At 40.0% G+C, this 23,769-nt stretch overlaps 1 protein-coding gene across 1 annotated transcript in view; it reads right to left on the bottom strand.

Annotated features, from left to right (window-relative positions):
- Positions 1-23,769, bottom strand: part of PATJ (PATJ crumbs cell polarity complex component) — a gene marked incomplete at its 3' end in the record, with an annotated part of 146,559 nt that overhangs the window by 32,004 nt on the left and 90,786 nt on the right. Inside the window, exons 29-31 of the mRNA XM_080348732.1 lie at positions 15,711-15,802; positions 5,022-5,094; positions 2,817-2,909 (exon numbers count right to left, since the gene is read on the bottom strand). Of these exons, the coding sequence (XP_080204858.1) occupies positions 2,817-2,909; positions 5,022-5,094; positions 15,711-15,802 (258 nt within the window). The remainder of the gene's footprint in view (positions 1-2,816; positions 2,910-5,021; positions 5,095-15,710; positions 15,803-23,769) is intronic.

The following is a 23,769-nucleotide window of genomic DNA, read 5'->3' as shown; positions in this document are numbered from 1 at the left end:
ACAGATAACAAGGAAAAAAGATAAAGTGGTGATCTCACTGTATTATCAGAGGTGTCAGGGGAGAAATGGGAAGACTGCTCCGTCATTTTATGAGAGATCGTCTTAATAAGCAATGAAAAAAATATTTCACACTTCCCTTTTTCATTCTGATATGTGACTAAAATCTGAAACTTCATCTTGCACATCAAGTAAGCGCCAAGCATCATCTTGAAATCCCTTTAACCTTCTTCATTTAACTCAGACTATGTTAGAGGGTGTCTGGACAAAACATAAAGATTTCCAGCCCCTCAAGCACTTAATTGTACAGTCAGCATTTGTCACTGCGGTCTGACCAGTTTAATCTAATTCAATTCCCTCAAGTGCATCCAAAAGCATTTTTATGAAGCCCCTTTTCTTCGTCACTGTTTCAAGGACAAGTTTTCTGCTTGTGGCAAGGGCAAATTATTGTTCCAACTTTTGAACTTTTAAGGAAAATGAATCCGTTCTCAAATCCCAAACAAGAGTTTAATTATCCCACCTACAGGACATTAATTACATACAGATCCTGCCAGGGCAGCCATGGTGCTGCTCAAGCTGTTTTCACCTTTGGGAAGTTAAAAGTTTTGAGAGCATCTCAAAGCCCCCATATATCAATTTGTTTCCAAGGACACCTTATAGAAAGCAAGATATTTCAGGAGTCCTCAGCACACCACCCCCTTCTCTCAGGCCACCTCACACCTCAGCTGAAGAGCACAAAGAGCTTGCCCAGCACTTCCCTTGGCTCCAGTTCAGAAATAAAGTTGTTTTCTTTCCCCGCTTCTTATCATCCAAGTCTGCAATGATGTCCATTAAATAACTTTATACTTTTAAAAGTGATGAAGTGACAACAAAAAGTATCTTGGGAGAGACTGACAAATTCACCAACAAATGAATGGAGAATGATTTTAATTTTTTTTTCAAGTAGAGCTGTCACTCGGTGAAACATCCTGCCTGTGCTTTGAGCTGTACATACCTGCGGAAGATGGTTGCTGATAAACACATACTTTTTATTTACTCAGTGAACTTATCTTACTTGTTGACTTTTACAGTCCTGATTTTTCACGACATATGACTGAGAATTTCAACAACCACAGTGAAGCAGAATTGGGCTGCAGTCGCAACCCTGATGCTATTTTTCTTTCCCATTGTCCGAACCGAGTTAAGTATGACAGTGATGTTCTCTTTGCCTAGAGGTGTTCAACAAATCCACACCTTTGTCTTCTTTTACCTTTCTGGAGAACTCTTATGACCAACGCCTTATCTTTTCTTATCTTTCTTATCTTTTTATTTTAAAATTTTATTTTTTAAATACTGTAACCTATACCCTTTGGCTCCACAGTTCCCTTCCTTCTTGCTTCAAGTTTGAAAAGAAGCTGCCCAGAGATTCTGGGTTCCTTGTGAATCCAGTGACATCTTCCCTCCACACCTATCTTGAATTGCTGCAAATTTTTTTTTTCCATTAAATTGATGCTTCCTCCAACACCTTTCAAAAAGCTGCACAGCACAATATCCTACACCAAGAGTTCATTTCTGTACACTACGTTTTATATATTTTTATCCACTTGAATCTTTGAGCAATTTTTCATATTGCCTTGTAATCCCTCAAAAGTTTATTGCCAAGTTGAGCAAGAACAGCAATAATCCCAGATGAATTACACCTGTAAATACATACAATAAAACTCTGATTCATTTATATTCCAGCGCATCAAAGGAGGATTCTGCACAGGGCTACCCAATACAAATAATTCAAATTTTTTGTAATCCATTAGGAACACAAACCAACCCATTTTACATGGGTGGTTAATTCTGACGTTTGAACAGCACATGACACTTCCTAAGTCTTGGAGTTCATAGACTCTTTAATTAAATATTTACTAGCTATAGAACATTAAGTATATTCAATTCATATTTGCAAAACCCAGGATGCGCTTTGCAAAAGACATAATGGAGCATGAAGACGACATCTAAGAAAAGAAATCCAGAGATGTGAGGTTTCTGTAGCTGAGGGCAGCAGAACGAACTGTGCACGCACCGCAAGTCTCAGCCAACACGCTCCTGGGAAAAGGAGGGGGCTGCTGGACAAAAAAAACTGTCTCAGCAAATTTTCTGTACCTTCAGGTTAGTCACTTTGCAGCATGTTTGGTAGTTTTCCATTTTAAACTTTTAACAGAGAGTCCAAAAAAGAGATTAGAGCTGCGCCCTGAAGGATTTTCAGATTTCTGATAATGCACAACCCTGACATATTAAACAACAGAAAACCCCATCTGTACCAATGAGAAGTTCGGTATTTATTACCGTGCATGCTGACAGTACCACATTAAACCAGAAGGATATGGGCTTGATGTAGAAATTACTGAAAGTAACTCTATAGCTGTGTTATTCAGAAGGCAACACTAGATTATGATAATAGACATTTTAGCCTTAGAATTTATGAAGCTATGAATATAAATAAGAATATGATTTACAGACCACGCTTTTTTCTGAAGTTTGTCATATATGGATGGCAAGAGTAGAAACTCAATCCCTCTCACTGAGAAAGAGCTCAGGAGAAGGCCAAAATGCTACATAAAAATCTCTTATCTCAATATTTTAACAAATTACACTGACTGGTTAGTTTACAGAAACAGTCTATATAGGTAAAGCTAAAAGCTTGATTCTCCTCTTACATGTACCGGATAATATTTGACAAAAATGTCCTGTGATACTTCAACACAAAGGCAGATAGAAAACAAATCAAGGCAATGAGCCTGTATTTCCTAAGCTCTGATCACCATTAAATATTGCTTTAAGACACTTACAGCTTTGTTGGATTCCTCGTCAGTCAGGCTTTTTATGACAACTTCCAAACTCGGATCTTCTTCGCCGCCTGCAGGTTCAGTGCCACCATGATCCTGGTAGAAATGATTGATTAACAGTTTTTAAACAGGACTCTGACTTCAGCCACCACTTGAGCAGGTAAAGCACCTCTGCATTCGTGCAAAGGCTCGCTCTGTTCAGCATCACAAAATACCTCAATTCTGTGGCTTTCTGATGAATGAAACTTTTTACAAAAGGATATTTTACAGTAATTAACATATAATACACTTTGCTTCTGGTGGCTTGCCCACAGTATTACAGCGCAATGTAGTATTACCCTGTCCTGCACTCCATGCAAAGGAGCAAGACCCTGTTTTAAGGCATATTTACAGTTTCTCGCTTTCCATATTAAAATACCTTAAGATAAAGAGATAAGATAAAGAAAATGAACACAATAGTACATGGTAACTATGGCACCCTGATATTCTGTTACACTAGCCAGGCTGTTCAATATGATCTGACCAGTTTCATGTACAGTGTATGTAACACACAATGTTAAATATTTATTTGGTATTTCAAGATATAAAGCACCGTCAGTTTTGTTTTGCTTCATTTAAAGAGGGGAACAGCTGGCAAAGGAAAGCAATGTAAATACAACAAGGGTATCTTTGAGTTATATTTATTTTATGGAATAAAAACATACTAGCTAGAAGTAAAAACCTGCATTTACTTATAAAAAAACCACAACGTAAATAGTTAGAGCTTGTCATTAATGCATGAAACTCAACCCACAAGCATCCACCTCTGCTGGTAGAGTCTAATTACAGTCATTTGTCCACAGCACAGAATGTGCCTAAACAAAGCGTCCTGGTTCATCCCAAATGCACAAATATTAAATAAAGCTGGGAACAAACGCAGGTATTAAAGAGTCAACAAAAATAAAATGAACTTGGGTTCTGTAAATTGTAGAGTAATTTGCAATCCACCAGCTGCACCTGGAACATGCTGCTTTTGTGGGGGAGGGAATGGAAAACCAACGCATTGTCCAAAAATTAGTCAGATCCAAACAAAAACTGAGCAGCTCTTGCACCATTCAGCACTACCCCAGTATGGAAGAGTAATATAACCTGGAAAGTGATAGCAAGCATGCGAACAGGAGATTCATCCAACGTTACTTGGGTACTTATTGAAATAGCAGGAGTTCAGTGCACATGAATTTATGAATTTAAGGCAAGACCAAGCCCCAATTGAATTATAAAACATCTCTTGCTTTATTAGCTCAAATAAAAATAGAATTAAAAAGCAACAGCAAGGCTAACCATGTACTTTATCTAGAAAATTCAGTTACACCATATCAAGATGTCAAAATGATAACAATGTGGTGACACCACATGGATTCATGGTACATGAGAGAGCAATCGGTCCACACTGGGGCTGAGGTAGAAACAATAACGAAGAAAAACCCCAGGAAGATTATACACTAAGGAGGTTTTTTGCACTGGATGATTGTATGCTTCAACACTGTGTACTAGAGCTCAGTGCTTAAACAGGCCCTGTCTGCTCCTCCAGGAAGAAAATAAGCAGGAACGAGAATCTGATGCTGGGGCATAGGACCAAGTGGGGGACCAGGACTCTCAGGTAGGCTGGGATGGTCTTCAGGGGCTCTTGGTATGCAATCCATGCACACTGGCACCTCTTTTATCATAGCTAGTTGCTGGTCATCCCTACTTTGTTTTCAGAGATGCTGATGGGAGAGTATTCAGGGGGAAAGGAGCTTCAAAAGTGGGAGCTTTTCCCTGGAAAATGCTCTTTTTTTTCTTTTTTTTCTTTTTTTTTTTTTTCCTGCAGGAGGAGGTTCACGTTGCTGGCAAAAGATCCTCATCACAACTACTCTAATCAGCTGAAAAAAAAGCAGAATAGGAGATGGCAAGGTTTTCATTTGGAGACTTCTCTTCCTCCTGTAGAGCAATAACTTGCTTAATACCTGTTGTTAATGCCATGCCAGCCCTTTGAGCAATGATGAGATCAATTAAAAAAAAGAGACAGGGGAAAACATGCCCATTAGGTCACACTCCTACTCAACGCATTTTACTATTCAGGCTTTAATTAGACAAGGTGCTTGAATTTATAATGAACTGCTAATGATGATTAATCGATCTAATTTAGCAATCCCTAATTAAAAAAAAAAAAAAAGGCACAAATCTTACCTCAATAGAAGAGTGGGAGCTGGAAGGCAATGGGAAAGGAGTAACAGCCATCTGGTTGACAGCATCCTCGCTTCTGCAAAACAAACAAACAGGAACACGTTACACACTAAACCACCATGGCCAAACTTTTCTTTTGAGTTGGTCTTGCCCATTAAGAAAATACTTTTACTACCATAAAAATTAACTGTTTCTTCCCAGGAGTTAAAGCTTAGAAAAGCATTTAACTTTTGCTTGTGTTCTTTGCTAGCAAACAGATTACAGCCCTTCTTGGGACCACAGGAGTTTCATCTGGGGTGTACTGACATTGTATTCTTCGGAAATCTAATGTTGTGCGGATTATCAGAGGACACAGTTGGAATTTATGGTCCCTACACATCAACAGATGTGCTAATACTTCGTTATCCTCTTCTAATAGTGTCTACATTTGTTAACTGCTTGTTTATAGTCTAATATGCACATTACTGAAATATAATGAGTTTCAATGCAGGAGATTGTTTTTTCTTTTCTGTTCGTATTTGCTGTGGTCTTCTCCAAAAGATTAAATGTAAAAACTTGGAAGAACTTCTAGAAAACAGATTAACATTGATTCCCCCTTCATATAAAGTGCATTATTTTTCAAAGATGCTTATTATGTATGGCATCTTTTCCTCTATCCTCTTTGAAACGCATTCCTAAGTTGCCATCTGATTACTTTGTAACTTTCGAAAGCCTTTTTAAAAAAATTAAATAGCATTCTACTTTGCTAATGCTTTTCCTCAACTGCCCTTTAAAATTATTTGGCTTGTGAAATTCGTTTTGCCTTTTTTTGGCCTCTGTAAAACTGAACCTAGTAAAATAGGGTTTTAGTGATATTGTTTAAGGCAAATCTGAGGCATATGAAAAAAATAATACTCCAAATTTTGCTTTCAAAACTGTACTGATACACCTCTTTATTTTGGGGGTGAACAAAAGCCAGAAGTGTGAAGTAAACCCCATTTTGCTAAGGACTCAGTAATACCACAGAGCCAAAACAAGGCCAAGGAGGAACTGGCACCATGGCTGCTGTGCAGATACACAACTCGAGATGAAAGGAAACGACTCCTCGTGCAGTGGGTTTGATTTCTGGTTTTATTTACCTTCCAGGTCACTTTAACACAAGCACATATTTTTCCTCTTTAATTTCTGGAATAAAATATTAGACAAATGCGTGCTTAAAAATATTTTATAGAAGTGCCTGGAAGAAAAAAAATCCTCATTTTATCCCCTCACGAGTTAAACACATAAAGCTAGCATGTTATGATTGCTGCAAGACAACACTGCTCTCAGTCACAGGCATTTGAAATGAGAAATTCTGCAGGCAAAGGTTGGTGAATTCATTTGCTTATCTTCAACCAAACAGCCCCACGGTTCAAAGGAATTGGTTTGTTTTTTGTATAGGCTCCCAGGCTCTGTTCTCGGCCCCGCTCACAGCAGAATCGACGCGAAGAGCAGAACCAGCGCGGCCCCCGACGCACAAACGTGCATAGGACCAAGGCACAAATCTGAGCAATGCACAGAATCAAGCCCACAAATTTCAGCAGCATTTCACAATTTCCAAGCGCATTTTACCCTGTAAGGCATATTAAGCAAGGGCATTTTTTCCCTCCTCTTATCTTCATGAGACATTGTTCTACTTATGTTGTTTTTCTAACCTCTAAGAATAAACCAGCGAATGTAAGGTGTCTAAGATACCTGGTAATTTTTACTTAACTAAAGAGGTTTTTTTTCTGACAATAGTTCATATGAAACACCAACAGCGTGAAAACTCCCAGTACTTCTGTAGCTTGCAATGCACGCTGCACACTTTGCCATTAGAAGCAAACTTGAAAATAAGAAGTTACGTATAAAGCTTTGTAAGAAATATTCTAAAAATTGCTAGACAGAAGCTTCCTGATCTGCACGACAAATTGGGGTGCAATTAATTATACAAACTAGTCTCTATTTCATATATGCACACAAAATGGTTGTTGGGTTTTTTCTCCAGTTACTGGGCAAACATTTTTATGCAGTTTTAAATCGACAGCCATTTTTATTCCAAGCAATAAAAAAACAAAAAAAACACTTACAGTAATTCTCTGGAAAAAAAAATGCAAAAAAAATTAAAAAACCAAGGTTACGAAGTGTCACAACTTGTAATCTCCTGCTGCTAGGACTCGTACATAGTTAAATACTTTAATGCTGCTTCAAAGAAGAATGCTTCAAAGCAGAATCAAAGTGGGAACATATTTTAAAGTGACAGATCTAATAATAAATTGCTCTTTCTGCTCTCCACTTCCATAAGTATCCTCAACAAAAACACGGATTTATTTACAATTAAAAGGAGCAATCGTTTTCTTTTGATGCAGGAGCAGACAGCTTAGAAGTCTGAACACTCTATTCAAATCACAGTGGCTGCAAACGAGCACTCAGCGTATTTGCCAATAGTTGCTACAGAACCACCTCCGAGAAAGCTGTTCTCAGTTACCAGTGCTCGATATTGCTGGAGGTTACGATGTCTAAACCCTTCGCAGTCAAGACACAGCTTCATACTTGCAAAAAACAACATACAATTTAATCTATGCAGCCGGGAGGCTCCCCTTTTGTTATCTGCAGGAACAATAAAACATCCACTGATCGTTCCAGCTCTTGTACTGGTTTGTGTGAGATGCTGGGACAACAGCTCAGCTCCTCACTCGGGCACCAGAGAGCTGTTTAGATTCCATCAGCTACCTACAAACTGCATAGGGAAGGAATTCATCGCTCCTCCCACAAATACTTTTACTGCTTCTCACCTCTCAGCAGGAGTTTCTGAGTGAAAATGGGAATTAGACCTTGTGGGAGGTCATGGTGCCTACCGCTTGTACCAACATCACCAACTGCAGCTCGATGCTGCAGAAACAAGGACTTTCCTCATTGCAAAGAAACATGTACCTGGCAAAGACTCTTTAAAGTTTTGAAAACCCCATACTCTACTCTTTCAGATTTATTTCATTAGATTGCCGTACTTTACTACATTTGTCTTCTTTTCTAGTCTAAACTAGACCCCTGGACATTCTCCATCCTTCCTCGCTGACCAAATCGACGAACGCCTGATGTTTTTCTCCATCTAACAACTGCACCTCTGATGCAGTTATTATTGACTAATATAGAGTTATTGACTATTATAGAGTTATTATTGACTAATTATCAACTACCATAAACACTTAGCACAAAAAAAGGCCCCCCAAAACAACAACAAAACACTAAAGAGAGCAATATGCAATTTTTTGTTGTTGTTCATTTGCTCATCAACCTCAGATTTGTAATTCTTGAATTCAGGTTCCCTGCCTTCCTTTGAGTCCGTTGTCTGTTTTCCATTTTACTCGCTCTTACGTCTCTCAGGTTTGTGATGGTATAAACTCACTGTCACTTAACATTAAGGAAATCCTTGCTGAGCGTGCTGAATGAGATTCAGAACCTGTCTAAAGCTCAGCATCTTGCCTAAGATAGCCTCCAAACTTCTTCTGTGATCAGTGCAAATTCAAGACAAATCCCAAACCAGATCCACTCAGAAGGTGCGATCCATCCATCCCAGCACCTGAATGACCTAATTTAGGACAGGATGAATTGAATTGCTCTTTGGAGGTTCCTGACAACTGCTCATTAATCACATGAGTCCAGATGTCAGATGATCTCTAGAGGTCTAAACTAAGGGAGATGAACCTCCTGCCAAGCTATTTGCAACTATGCACATCATCAACACTAAGAGATCATTTGACAAGAGCTTTGTAAGGGGGTGTGGATGCTTTCGGGGAATAGAAAGTACATCAGAAACCGCAGAAAAACCCAATAGGTTGTACGCAGTTCCATGACATCTTAGGTGGAACAGTTCTGCAGACCAAGTGAATGAACAATGTTTGCCCGGTGACCCTTAGAACTCCCACTGAAAGATCAAGTCAGGATCTCCTATTTTCTCATCTCTGTTTTCCTCTAGAGGTTGCGCTGAAAAACAGGAGCTGTGGGGAAGCTGCACCCTGAAAATACATGCTGAATTTTTCCTTCAGCTGGGTTGAGACACGACCTTTGTATTGTGAACCTTGAAAAAAATCTCTGTTATTAACACCAAGAACAGCCTCATTCTCCATTTCCCCTCCATCCACTCCGAACTACATGAGAGCCAAATGCATACAGATTATTTTAAATGAACAACTAATGTTCATATAAACTGCAGCTTAGGTCATCAAAGGTTTGAAAGAGCCTGAATTATTTAACTTCCTCAACCGTGCACTTGTTCCCACACGTGTATGACAGCACGGAGGAAACAGCTCTGAAGAAAACAGGAAAAGTTCCAACTTGCACATACAGTGTCTGGCAAGAACTTATTTTTAAAGCTTTCCCACATGAAAAAACTTACAAAATCAAAGCAAGCAAAACCAGAGTTTACACTTTTAAAATATGACCAATTAGGTAAGTTAGAACAAACTTAGAGCAAAAATAATTTCTAAAGCATGACAGTGTTTGAGATTCTGGCATGTATCATACAACATTACTTATAGAGGCTCTAAAAGAGCAAGGACAAAGTCACAACCATGGGGAGCATTAAATAGCACCCAGAAACAGCCAACCCAGTCGCTGCCCTGGTTTTACTGGTCTTCAGAGCAGAAGGACCTCTGTCCTTTGCGTGTCACCATCAATAACAAGACATTACTGTTTACAATTCCACCTAGAAACAGAAGGAGGGGTCAGGTGAGAGATTTGTGGGCTTCACTGAGCAGCTACAACCCTTTCCCCAAAAAGCAACAATAACGAAAGAAACGACTGTGGTGTAGGAGGACGACTGTGGACAGTGAACAGATGGTATTTAAATTAGCAAAATCCTACCCTACTTTATTCTTAAAGCATTTCTCATGTTTCATCACAGCACAAGACATTATTTTTTTTTTCAGGAATAAAGGTATACCAAAGAATGAATCACAGAATTGAATACAATGGGATGATGGTTTCAAATCAGCGGCATTCGCTTTGATTCAAGCATTCAAACTATATTTGATCTGCTTATTACACCAACACTGAAGCACCAAAACAGATTAAAGGCAGTTAATTGAGCATGGAAAAAACACTGAATTTGCTGAATCATAAAATTCTCACTGTAAAAGAGCATTCTGATATAAACTGGATTTCCTACTACAGATGTAAAATCTAATTACATTGTATTATTATGCATCTTAAAAGGATGGACTTATAACGCATGAACAAAACCAACAGTGGATACAAAACCCATTCTATTTTGAGAACTAGGGCACACAGACTTCTACAAGAAATAAGTCCCTTCCTTAGATTCCTGTTGCTGGAAACTCAGACCAAGGAATACAAAACACAACTAAGACCTTCACATGCCCTATGGCCACTGAATTCCACCAGTGCTTCCACAGCAAAACTCCTTGGAAATTTGCAGGCAAATTATTATTTATTTCTGATATTCAGAAATCAAAAAGACAACTCGTATTTGTCACAGTAGCTTGGAAGTTAATGCAGCAGCTGTAAGACTTTGAGGTCAGATACAACCTGGCTGGACACTAATCAGAGGAAGCACTTGGAGCGAGCCTTTTCATGGCAGGAAAAACTTGCCGTGCTCGGGTAATGGGTTTGTTTGTTTGTTAAACTGGGTGAGCAGGTTAAATGCTTTCAAATTTGTTACTGTAGAAGGCTAAGAAGGAGGAGATGCGCTGAATCTTAAAAAAAAAAAAAAAAAGTGACACTATAACTGCAAATCTTTTAGATGCTATTAAAAGCTCATGTAATTAATGAGACCACTGGGAAACTGTGCTGTGTTAAGACCTATATTTTGGAATCTGTCCAAAATCAACTGTTTTAAATAATCATTGTCAACTTAATTGAGGAAAAGATGCTTATAAACCAGGGTGAGAAGCCTTCAAATGTAAGGGGATGTCTATGATTCTCACAACACTTACTGCACTGCATCTCATCAGCAAAAATTCCAGGAAATGGTGGGGATGCAATTGTAACACTACCTGACTGTAAAAAAGAAGTGTGAATGGATTTTTATGGCGTAGATCGTAAGTTAGGATTTTAGTAAAAAGTCAAAAAAGTTGAGGACGCTTTCTGTTCCACAGTCCTGGGGGAACTGAAGGATGAAGTTGCTGAGCCACTATTCATCATATTTGAGAAGTTGTGGCAGTCTGGTGAGGTTCGAACTGACTGCAACAGGGGAAACATAACCCTCATTTTTATAAAGGGAATAAAGGAAGAGTCAGGGAATCACAGGACAGTCAGTCTCACCTCTGTGCCCGGTGGGATTATGGAGTGGTTCCTCCTGGAAGCTACACTGAGGCACATGGAAAATAAGGAGGCGATCCATAGAATGTCCTGAGTTGGAAGGGACCCACACGGATCATCGAGTCCCACTCCTGTCCCTGCACAGGACAACCCCACAGTTCACACCATATGTCTGAGGACATTGTCCAGTCTCTTCTTGAAGACTCACAGGCTTGGGGCTGTGACACCTCCTTGGGGAGCCTGTTCCAATGTCCAGCACCCTCTGGGTGAAGAACCTTTTCCTAATGCCCAACCTGAACCTCCCCTGGCACATCTTCCTGCCATTCCCTCAGGTTCTGACTGGTGACAGCCAGCATAGCTTCACTAACGGCAAATCATACTTGACAAATCTGGTGGCTTTCTGCGACAGGGTTATAGTGTTGGTGGATAAGGGAAGACTGACTGATGTCATCTACCTGGACCTGTCTCTAAATTGAAGACATGGATTTGGTGGATGTACCACCGGGTGGACAGGGAATTGGCTGGATGGCCGCACTCAAAGAGTCAATGACGTGATGTCCGAGTGGAGACCAGTGACAAGCGGTGTTCCTCAGGGATCGGTATTGGAACTGGCACTGTTTAACACTGTCGGCAACACCAATGGTGGGATCAAGTGCACCCTCAGCAAGTTTGGAGGTGACACCAAGCTGTGTGGTGGGGTCAACACACTGGAGGAAAGGGATCCATTCAGAGGGTCCCTGACAGGCTGGAGAGGTAGGCCTGTGTGAACCTCATGAAGGTCAGCAAGGCCAAGTGCAAAGTCCTGCACTTGGGCAATGCCAAGCACAAATAGAGGCTGGGTGGAGAATGGATGGAGAGCAGCCTTGCATAGAAAGACTGGGGGTACTGGTGGATGAAAAGCTGGACATGACCCAGCAATGTGTGTTTGCAGTTGAGAACACCAATTGTATCCTGAGCTGCATCAAAAGATGATCCTGCCCCTCTGCTCCGCTTCGGCAAGACCCCCTTGCAGCTCTGGGGCTCCCAAAACAAGAAGGACGTGGACCTGTTGGAACTAGTCCAGAGGAGGCCACAAAGATGATTAGAGGGCTGGAGCAGCTCTGCTATGAGGACAGGCTGAGAGAGTTGGGGTTGTTCAGCCTGGAGAAGAGAAGCTCCAAGGAGACCTTATTGTAGCCTTTCAGTACCTGAAAGGGACCTACAAGAAAGCTGAAGACGGAGTTTTTACAATACCATGTAGTGATAGGACAAGGTATAATGGCTTTAAACTGAAAGAGGGGAGATTTAGATTAGATATAAGAATGAAATTCTTCCCCATGAGGGTGGTGAGGCCCTGGAACAGGCTGCCCAGAGCAGCTGTGGATGCCCCATCCCTGGGAGTGTTCCAGGCCAGGCTGGATGGGGCTCTGAGCAACCTGGTCTAGTGGAAGGTGGCCCTGACCCTGGTATGGGGGTTGGAACTAGATGATCTTTCAGGTCCCTTCCAACCCAAACCATTCCATGATTCTTTATTTTTTCCTAGAAAAAAATAAATTCAGGCCCAACAAACTCAGAGTTATTTAATGACAGATACTACAGTTCTCACGGAAAGGCTCTTCCGTGCCCAGGAATTTCTGGGCTTCTCTCATAACTGATCAAAGAGTTTATGGAAACATCCCCCTGCCCTGCACATGAACCAAAACAGCAGAAATAAGAAAACCTTGATGTCATTTCCTGCTTCAAAGTGTGAAGCAGCATGCTTATCACTGCACATCCTTCATCTGAGGAAAATAACACCTCAGGATATCAAACAGGGCACTTTGTAGTAATAGCCCAAGAGTCCCAACAGTTCTGCTTTTATGTCCTAGGTCAGCTCGGTCAGGTATGCAGGAATATTTTAGGCTACAGAATGATGTGTTTCTGGAAAACGATAACCTACTTACGCCTTTCACTGGTGAAATCAGAATATTAGTACCTTCATACACAAGAAGACCAAATCCATGTCACAACTTGCATTATTTTGCTATGGTGAGCTGTCGTCTCTTCTCACTGTGTGCTCCAGGATACATGTTGGCTGAGTTATCCTTCTACCTTTAAAAGCAATTGCACGGGTAACAGCGCTCAGGAGGAGGAAAGTAATATTTCTGTTGTAACTGGTTCCTCCTCATTTTCAAAGTATAACAAATGTAACGGTATCCTGATCTTTCCACATGATTAGAGCCCAGAGGACTGTATCTAAAACCAGCCAAGCGGCAAAGCTACCAGGAGAGGCGAGTCTGCTACACTCAGTGCTTTGTTCTCAGCTGGAAAAGTGAGTGCATGCGCACATACAGGATGGATGGAGATTCAAGATGCCTGTTGCTGCTCTTATTTGCTACAGCTGGCACCACAATGCATTAAATAGTGGCATTTCAATACTCCTGTTTTATATAAGTAAGTTGATAAAGCAAGAAAAAGCTTTTTCGACCAAACTGCACCATGGACAAGACTTCTGGGACTGGCACAGTCTTTTGGTTTGCGTTTTCAGTCAATCATGTCCGCTGGCTTTGTGGTCTAAGGTGTAGGAATGGGAAGACCCAAAATAGAATGGGCTCATGGAATAGAGTTTGCGATGAGAAAACTGTTCTCATCTCTCCTTAAAATTCACCTTTAAGACAGACAGTTTAATTCAGCTTTGCTAAAATTTTGGAACAACCCTCTTACTATGGGAAGTTGACCATACATCACAAAGAAGGTGACATTGTTTTCCTCCCTGTGTTAGAGGCAGCGCTCTAGTTACTAACAACATTCTCCCAGTGGGAGAATTTCTTTTCATTGCTGTTCGAATGGCTGCTCAGGTCAAGCGAACAGACCCATCAGTTGTCAGTGTGACGAGAGCAGCAACAAGATGTGTGCTCTTGGGAAGTGTGAAGACATAAGTTTACAACTTCAGCAGCAGCATTTAAAAATGGAAACTTTTTTTTTTCCCAAGCTCTAGAGACAAGATTTATCCAATGATATTTCCAGTATCTACAAATTATGATCATTAATTCAACTTTTTGCCTTGAAATTCTACATGGTTTATTTGACAGGGTGAATTGTGGCGAAGAACTTACATAGCCTTTATGTCTTAAACACAATACAAAATATGCACCAAGGATTTCCAATCCATGAGGAACATGAACTAATATGTACACTTCATCGCAGCTCTGCGGAGCAAAGCACTTGGTGCTGCAGGGCACGTTGGAAGAAGCCTGGCAGCATTAATTAAAACCAGCGCTGGGTTTTGGTTTCCTAAGCTGTGGTTCTGCCTCTGGAGCTTCCAACCAGATGCATTTTCCACATACAATTAAGTAATGGTGAGTGAGTTGTTGTACATGATGTTTAATTTTCAATAGCTGGGGAAAGTAACGCGGGAGCTGCAGGCAAGATCATTAATCTCCTCCAGATCCTCTGTGCTGCCAAGCACAGCATCTCATTCCTCATGGTGCTAATGCTGCTCTTCCATCACTTCTGTCTACGCTGTACCAGACAGAGCCATGCAAGGAAACGTACACACTTATATGCATTCACCCATAGATTAAGACATTGTTCACAGGTAAGCCCGTGTGAGCAAAGAATATAAAACAATATCAAGTATGATATATCTGTTGGTGGGAAGATCACATTACGAAGCAGCATGGGCATCAGTGCCCAATGAAAGTCACAGCTGGCAGAGATGCATTTATGAAATTCTAATTTATTAGAGTATGTATGAGTTTTGGGAAAGAGGCAGCTTCTTCCCAGACCTCCTGCTCAGGGTCACAAGAGTTACACTTCCCAAACTACAGAGTGACTGCATGGAGTTGTCCTTCACTCACATACAGACTAAGAAGAAACATTTCCATGCTTGGAGAAAAAGAAAAGATGCCCACATGTAATTCTTGTGCAGACAAAAGGTTCTTTTAGTATATTCCCTCCTACATCAGCCATCCCAGTGCTCCTTGTCAAAGCCAGGATCCCCCCCTGTAAAAATAAGCCTTAGCTCACCTTTTAAATCCTCTTTTGATGCCCACACAAAGGTGTTCTTCACACTCCCACCCAGCTCATGCTCCATGTGCTCCATCCGCATCCCCATTTTCACTCCCTCCTGCCCACCCTGTCCTCATGCTGGCAGAACCAACCTAAAGCATGTCAGGAAGTTCTGGAGGAAGAAGCTCCAGGGTGCTCACAAACCCAAGAGGGACAAGTCTTCAGCAGACACCTAAAATAGGCATTCAATGACACCAGACCTCTTTTTTTAATTTTTACATTATTAAGAATTCTTCAACAGTCCTGAGATAAATAGTCAAGGAAAAGGTTTATTTTGCTTCAAAGAGATCTGAGTGAGTTTAGTATTTACAAAACAGGCTAAATATGTAAATATGTAATGTAATAGGCCAAAGTGCAAACAAATGTTTTGATGAGAACTGTTCTTACCGTATGAAAACTAGTTTGACCTTTGATGGGGCAGTCTTAATGATTGCAGAAGCATTCTGGTGACTTCTTCCATACAATATTTGATTGTTTATCTGTTAAAAGAAAATGCAGATTTTGGTGTAAGCGGAGAAGTACGCGGTGTTTTAATTTACACCACCAAGACTTCCAAATTTACTGTGGGCTAAAAAGATAAGACTCAAAAGTAATGCGGTCTGCAAAATATAAATTGGATATTTTTTGAGGGTCTTAAAGCCAGGAATATCAACATTGCACTGATACACTTGTCTATAGAGTGATGTAGAGACAGAAATACCAGAGCTGAGGTACTAAGAACCTCTTTTGGGCACAGATGTGCTGCAGAAGGACATCATACGATAAGCACATAGGAGACGGGCACTGCTCATTCCTTTTGAAAGGACAAATCCTACCGTGATTTTAAGAACATCTTCCTACTTACACTGATTTCATAATGGGCCACAGAACTGCAGCCTTAGAATGGATTTTAAAATATTATATTTTCATCATCTTAGACTCCAATTTATCAAAGAAAAAAATACAGTATTAAGAGCAAAACATTCCAAGTTTTATTCTAGATCAATATACGCCAGGAACCAAAGCAGAGCTAATTTAGGTTTATTAGTCAGCCATAAATGAGAGGAATCTTTTACCCTTTTTCACAGATCCATAGAATGGATTTTAAGTGTTGTTTCCAGATTTTTGGAAAACAACTTGATCTAAGAAGAATTATAGAGATATGGCAACAGCACAGGTCAGCACAGATTTTGAGCCAGACTCTCCTACACTTTACCCACAGGCAACTGGCAGTTCAGGAAAACTTGCTGTTAAGATTGTGCTGAGTCCTCAGCTCCATGGAAGGAGAACTGATAGCCATGGGGACACAAAGGACACTTTAAGGACATGCCACATTGCTTTTGCTGTGATGGATCAAACACCTGAGCACAGCAACAGACAACCAAGTACTTGGGACAATTTTGCCGCCTGCAAGCAAATGCTGCAGTTTGCAGAGGGAGATAGCTTGGTTTTAATAGAGTACATGCTTCAGGACTTTTCTTTCTGTAGGAACTTAAAGTCTTTTCCCAGTTTGAGGAAAATAAGATACCTGCTGCTTCCCAGTGCCATCCTCAGCAAGTGGGACTTCGACAAGGACAACAACATTTTTGAGATTAATATAGTAATTACTTCCAAACTAACCAAAAGCATACTGAAGACCAGACCACAAAAATAACCTTTAGTGTAAAATGGGATATATTTGAAGCATTTCATTCATTTCACAGGCAGGGCTTGTGTTTAACACCTTGCTTCACCTTCATCTGCCCACGATGTCTGAGTTTCTTGGGCTTCAGGTCCCCTCATCTTTCAGCTCAGACATCGCACAAACTACAGGTATGAAGATCATATGCAGAACATAAGGTAGACATGGATACCACAATAAGCCCAAATAAAGTAAAAGTTGAGTTGAGTGCTATGGGGAAAAAAAAAAGTCAAGGAAATTAAGAAAACCCTTGAGCAGCCTCTTAGCTGTACCCTGATGATTTTCAGATTTAAAACTAAGTTGAAGTAAATGCTCAGCAAGGTGGTGTGTCCCCAACACAGGGATCACCAGAGCTGTCTTCCTTCAGTTTTGGCAATTCAGGCTGGAATAAGCATCAAGATAACAATGTTCTGAAGAAAAACAATTATTTACCTACAGCTGAACACCTGTGAATGGGAACTCAGAAACTAATTCAAAAGCTACATTTAACATACTCTATTTTGTCCAAAAGAGAAGGCAAAATTTAAAGATGAAGAAAAAGAAACAGTAATGAATAGTATTTGAATTCATGTTGTTAGTTCAGGTTCACGGTTCAGCTCATCCCATGTCTTACCATCTAAGCAAGCACCAGAGGTTTTCAGGCATGCAGAATAATCTGCAATTTAACTCTGCCAATATCCGCTCTCCAAGCATCTTGATTAGAGTAACACACCTCTCTGGAGCTGGAGTGATCACACACTCTTCCACAGTGACTGGCCAATTTCATTTCAATATTGCAATTTTTTTCCTACTGTTCTTTATTTACCATGTAATATTTACATTCACATTTGATACACCAATGCTGTTTAAAACAATAATGATAACGGAACCCAGGAACAATCTACTAATGATTATAGAAGGACTTTCGATTACTGAAAATGTTTGCGTTGGATTTTGGTTTTGTGTTCTTAGATGTTTTCACTCAAACAAGGAATAACTGAGCAAGTCTTACAGCCTTGTAAGACTTGTAAGCTTACACGAGCTATTTTGTGATATTGGTAACTTTGCAATATTCCCATTTTCAACGGGTTGAAACAACACCTAAGTTCATCAGCTAAACAAGGACAATGCAAGGATGAAAATAAAACCCTTAACACTTGACTAGTCACAAAGACTGAAGTGCAAATCATTTACCTACCAAGCTGCTTGCTGTACAGAAAGAACCAAGAAAGGTCCACAGGAGTCTGAGCTGGCGTGAAACACTCAGCACCAAGGCAATCACACCAGTTTTTGTCGGGGTTTAATGCAGGGCTGTCTGCAGCTGCTGTGGTTGCAAAGACAGGACAAGAAGCAACATCCTGGGCAAGACTTTGTTAATGAAAGACAAAAATCCGGTGGCAAAAATGAATGCTTGGTTGCATTCTGGCTTCAAGCTGGACTTGAAACTTTCAGTGACTTTGTTGACTTGATTTCTCCAAGTTCAGAAATGAATTATTCACTGGGAATACAGTATGCTTTGCAAATTGTTTGGATTTAGTTAAATTACCATCAATTTCTCTAAACAGCAGACTTCTTTGATTAAAATTTATAGTCCTCACTCTAGTTAAATTAATCCTATTCAGTAGATGTATCAAATAGTCCAAAATTTAATTAGCTGTGAGCTAGGTCTGTAAGTTATAATTATTTAATTACACCAAAATGAAAGGATAATCAAAGTAATATATCTCCACGAGGTTTTGGACTGTCCCACAAAGTTATTACAGCCAGTACTTTTTTTTGTTGTTTTTAAAAAAGGTCATTTTCTTTTGCAAAGTAAATTAATGTTTCATTAGCTTCAGATACCATAGTGATGAACAAAGCACAAAAGCCTACTTAAATAAAACAAAAAAGAGAACATCTAGGGTTTCATAAGGAACAGCATTTTAAATCTTTCAAATCAAATAAAGTAACACATCAGACTAACCGAATAGTACTCTGGGAGTCAAAACCTATAAATCTGTGCTTTACTTTTTTCATTAGAGATTAGGACAGAAAAACAAAGCTTTGACTAAGCAAAAGAAATAAACTGTTCTAAATCAATCTCAAGTCTTGTTTTAATGTCTCTTTATATAACTTCTTGCAAAGACAGGAGAGAACAGAGAAAGATAAAACATGCTACAGGTATGAGGTCAGGTCAGCACACCAAGTTCAAGCTTGAATATAATCCTGCACTGGCTTATGGAAGATTTTATCACGTATCCCAAATGTACTGTTGCCTTTCCCAACAGAAGTTTTGTTTTAGAGTTTCATACACTAAAGTTGCAGAAAGTACAAACTCACTGAAATCTGAACTCTTAAACTAATAGAAAAAAAAATTAAAGGATTGTTTGCTTCTCAAACTTCAATTTGCAGACAAGAACATTAGATATGGACTAAAAAAAAAAAAAAAATTGATTTTACTACGTGGCAGTAATGGAAAACCATAAAATTAGTATAATCTGATTTTTATGAATATCGAGTTAAATGATACCCCAAAGCATGGCTTTCTATAACAATTATTTCTTTGCCTGTGTCCTTGGGAACAACCAACTTTCTGATTACACCTTTAACTTATTTGCAGCTTTAAAAATCACCACCCAACACTAATCTTAATTGGTAACCTGCATACGAGGTACACGGAAAAAGTATTTGTATTCTCCTATTAAAAGACAAAAAGGACAAAATCCTTCAGTGTTACCTTCAGTAAACCAATCTGAGAACAAGAATAGAAGCTATAACTATTCTGTTTAAATAGGAATTTAAAAAAATATCACCACTGGAGTTAATCATTCAAGATGACTCTTGAAAACCCCAATCTATCTTTCTGCAAAAATTGTACTACCTTTCTATGTTCATGTTACTGTCTCTTTTCGGGGGTAGTGCCACCTGCCTAATCCATAGTAACTGTCTTGAAACAGGAAAAAAATAATAATCCCTCAACAAATAAACTGAGAATAAAACACCAGTCCCTCACATTCTAAACCAGAAGCGGCATCACGAATTTGGCTGGGTAGCTCATTTATTTGGGCACAATATTGATGTATCTATTATCTTATCACTTATATTCATCTGAGAATCTTAAAACAGCAATAAAAATACATTTAGCACAAAGCCCTCTGGCTTTGAGATATGACAAAAATGAAAAAGAAAAAAGCAAAAAAAGAAATATTTGCTCTCATGCAATGGACAACAGGCAAGCTTGCACAGTGGCTCTGGACGACAATGACCGGCTTTCCTTCCCTAAGAAGTACTGTGGCCTCCCAGAATAAAACATCTAAATGAGCAGTCTCCTTCCACCTCCTGCCCCATTTTCAGCAAGATAAGCAGGGACAGGAAGATGGCAGAAAATCCCAGCATCAGTAATTCAGCATAACGGGGCTCTGAACAGCTCGGTTTATTAACAGAGCGCAGTCGACTCTCTTATGAAGTGACGATGATAATAATAATAATAACAGGGTGGATTATGCAGTGTGAATAAAAGCCAGCAGCACGACAGAGTCCCGCAGAGCTCCCGAGCAGCAGGGTTTAACAGCACAGGTACAGCCACATGCAGGACATGCTGGGCTCAGTCAGGCTCAGGACGAAGCCCGGACTAATCAGATCCAAAGCGGCGCAGACACCTGCACTAACACAGCAAGAGCGCGAGGCTGGAGCACCACAGATGGTACCTTTTCTGGGAAAAACAGAACAGAGAAGCAGAACTTGTGTCAAATTCCGACCCAAGTAATTTTCTTCCACTTATGCAAAAGGGATGAAATGACCTTCTCAAAAAGCTCTTTTCTCCAGCAACAGACCCACCCAAAATACATCGCAGAAAACATATTAAAAAAGCAATGATTACATACAATTTTTTAACGCGACTTGCATTCTACTCAATGTATAGGCTGGCTTGACTTTGAAAGCGAGCCAGTACTAGGCCCCCAAAAGACTACTGTTGTTTGCAGAAGCTAGAAGTGAAATGATGTTTCATTAATTCAGCAACAAAAGAGTTTGTGAATGAGGAGCTGAAGCAGTCTGGTGGCATCCCACACCCTTCAGCTGAATCCAATTAAACTCCAAAAGAAAAATGAAGAAGTAATATCTATCTATCTATCTATCTATCCATCCATCTCCATCCCCCTAGCTTTACCCTCATCAACAGCCACAAGGAATAATCTGCACACACTGAAGCAGCAGTCATGGTTTTAAAGGCTCAACATGAACCAACAGGATTCATGGGGGTACCCCAAGACAGAGCAAAAACACCAGAGGCTTCCTAAGATGTGAACTTCTCTTGCTGATATTCTCTAGTATTCAAACCTGATGTGCAGTGAAAAATGCAGATGCAAACACAGTTAAAACATGCAATTAGACAAGGATTGAGAGTGGTATGTCTATTTGCTGCTGAACAGATGAGAATATTGGGGAAAATGGCCCCAAATGACCATGAATGAAGTAGTTGCAAAGTCAAATAGCTATTTTTACCTATGGAAAAACTAAATATTTGAGCAATGGGCAGTGGCCAGCAGCTCAGTCTGCAGGCAGAGCAATTAAATACCTACACAGAGTGAAGCACGACCCAAAGGAAGAGAAATTGCTTCATCAGTAAAGATTGTCCACCGAGGTCTCTGAATGAGATAAAGAAACCACAGGAGAAACAAACACTTCTGTGACTGACGACCACACTCGCAGGCTTTAATTTTATGTCTTTAACTGTAGAAAACCAAACAACCTAGATTTTGTCATTTCCTAACTTCCAAATGCTTGAATTTGCCGTTAATTTTGTTGTAGAAGACACTGCAAGCAAAGCCAGTTGATCTCTCCATCACTGGTGGCATGAAATCATACTGGAGATATTAAAAATCTATCTGGACACAGTCCTGGGCAAATGGCTCAAGGTGGCCCTGCCTGAACAAGGGGGTTGGACCAAATGATGTCCTGAGGTCCCTTCCAGGCCCAACTACTCTGTGATAATCCCATCTTGGTGGCCTGTGCACTTGCCGGGTATGAGGATTCCTAATGGTTACTGAAATAACCTAGTTATTGAATGTAATAGTTACTGAAATGAAAACCTGCCAGTGTAAATGCCCGTTAGTTCCATTTCAATGCTATTCACGTAACACTGAAATGCTTTTAAAAGACAAAAAAGCAGAGCTGTGAATAATTGACCACTGGTGCGAACAAGAGACGTCTGTACATGACTAACGCACAACCCATTCCTGTGTAATACAGGATGTTTTGACACTGGATACAGACTCACCAGGGACCGTTATGAGATCACCATATCCTTTCATTACAGTAATGACACTTCTGCCCACTGGTGATACACCTTCAATGTGATTGCAAAGGTAAACAAGAGAGGTAGTTAAAGTCTCTTTGAACTTCAGTTTATTTGAGGTTTGGCATTTTTGAGGTGGTGAACATCACTTTCCTGACACTGGAGGAAAAAAAAACAACACATTTTATCTCCAACTTGACAGGGAGAAGAATTAGGGCAACGCCATCATAACTTATAACATGGCTCGTGTATGTAAATCCCAATATTAAGATCTATGTAATTAATCACAGATGGTGCATCTTTCAAGTCCTGCAAGCAATACTTAACATCAGATCAAACAAACACTGCAAAGAATAACTCAGGAGGTATGAGAAAACTTCAATGGATCCTTCTTTGTGGACAAGTATTGATCCAAAAGGCTCTGGCCTTTCCTCTACCATGAACTACCTGCTCCATGATATGCACAGAGGACAACAGTACCATGAGTCCTTTCAATTAGTATACACCCAAAATTTGACTTCTTGCCCCCCCGCCCCCATTAGAATTTGGTGCCAGTAACAATAAGAACACAAATTTGAAGAAGAAAGTAACTTTCCTACCCTACTCCAGCATGGTATAGACCTTCATACCATTTATCACACTTAAAAAGAAAATAATAAACTTCAGATGGTGTTATTATTATAGCAAAACAAGTCCTTTTTTTTGTACTATGTGTATTAAAAATCCATAATTACAGAACTGTTAGACAATGACAAATGCTTAGACAATTCTGAGTGTTCCCAAGGTATCCCCAGGCAGCTAAATTGCTCTTTCTCAAATCAAGAAATGTGAGAAAATAGGTGGTTCTCTAATGGCACAGCAAGTTGCTGAAAGATCAGAAAATCACCACCCATGGAGAGCAGTAGGTCAGCATATACCCGCTCCTCAGTGAAAGCTTCTCTCTAAAGGAAAGATCCCCAGGGAGGGCTGATTTTTTTAAATCACTGAAGCAATCATGACGTGGGGAACCACTGCAGGTAGCGCAGCAAAGCGTCATTTTGCAACAGCCAAAAAAATCAAGACAAAACATAGGAAATCTGTGTTTTCAGTCTGAAGGTGAAGCAAGGAGATAGGAGAAAAAGTGAAGACAAAATACTTGCTACTGAGCTCTCTTGCCTTATGGGTGAACTTGTGCCAGACATGACTGAAAAAAATAAGTATTTGAAGTTACGACAGAGCAAAACAGATTAGGGCAGGAAATGTTATTTTCAGGATGCGGAGTATCCCTGTCATCTGTAAAAACACATATGGCAACTCTGAGTGGGTTTTGTTGGTTTTTTTTTTTTAACGTAAGGTGTGAATTTCTCTGTGAAACCACAGATGCACTACAAGGACAGATTTACTGGCCCCTCCTGCCTTTCAGCAGTCCCTCCCTAAGCGTAGCTTGTGAACATGCTGAGAGCACAGACTTCACAGACAAGACATCAGTTTTCACAGGCCAATGATTTTTATTTCACTGAAAACACATTTACCTGCCAAAGGCCAAGTTCTCA

Source organism: Nesoenas mayeri, assembly GCF_963082525.1.
Source record: "Nesoenas mayeri genome assembly, chromosome: 8".
Lineage (NCBI taxonomy): Eukaryota > Metazoa > Chordata > Aves > Columbiformes > Columbidae > Nesoenas > Nesoenas mayeri.
Note: the sequence above shows the minus strand (reverse complement) of the source record. Positions and strands in the feature narration are given on the sequence as shown.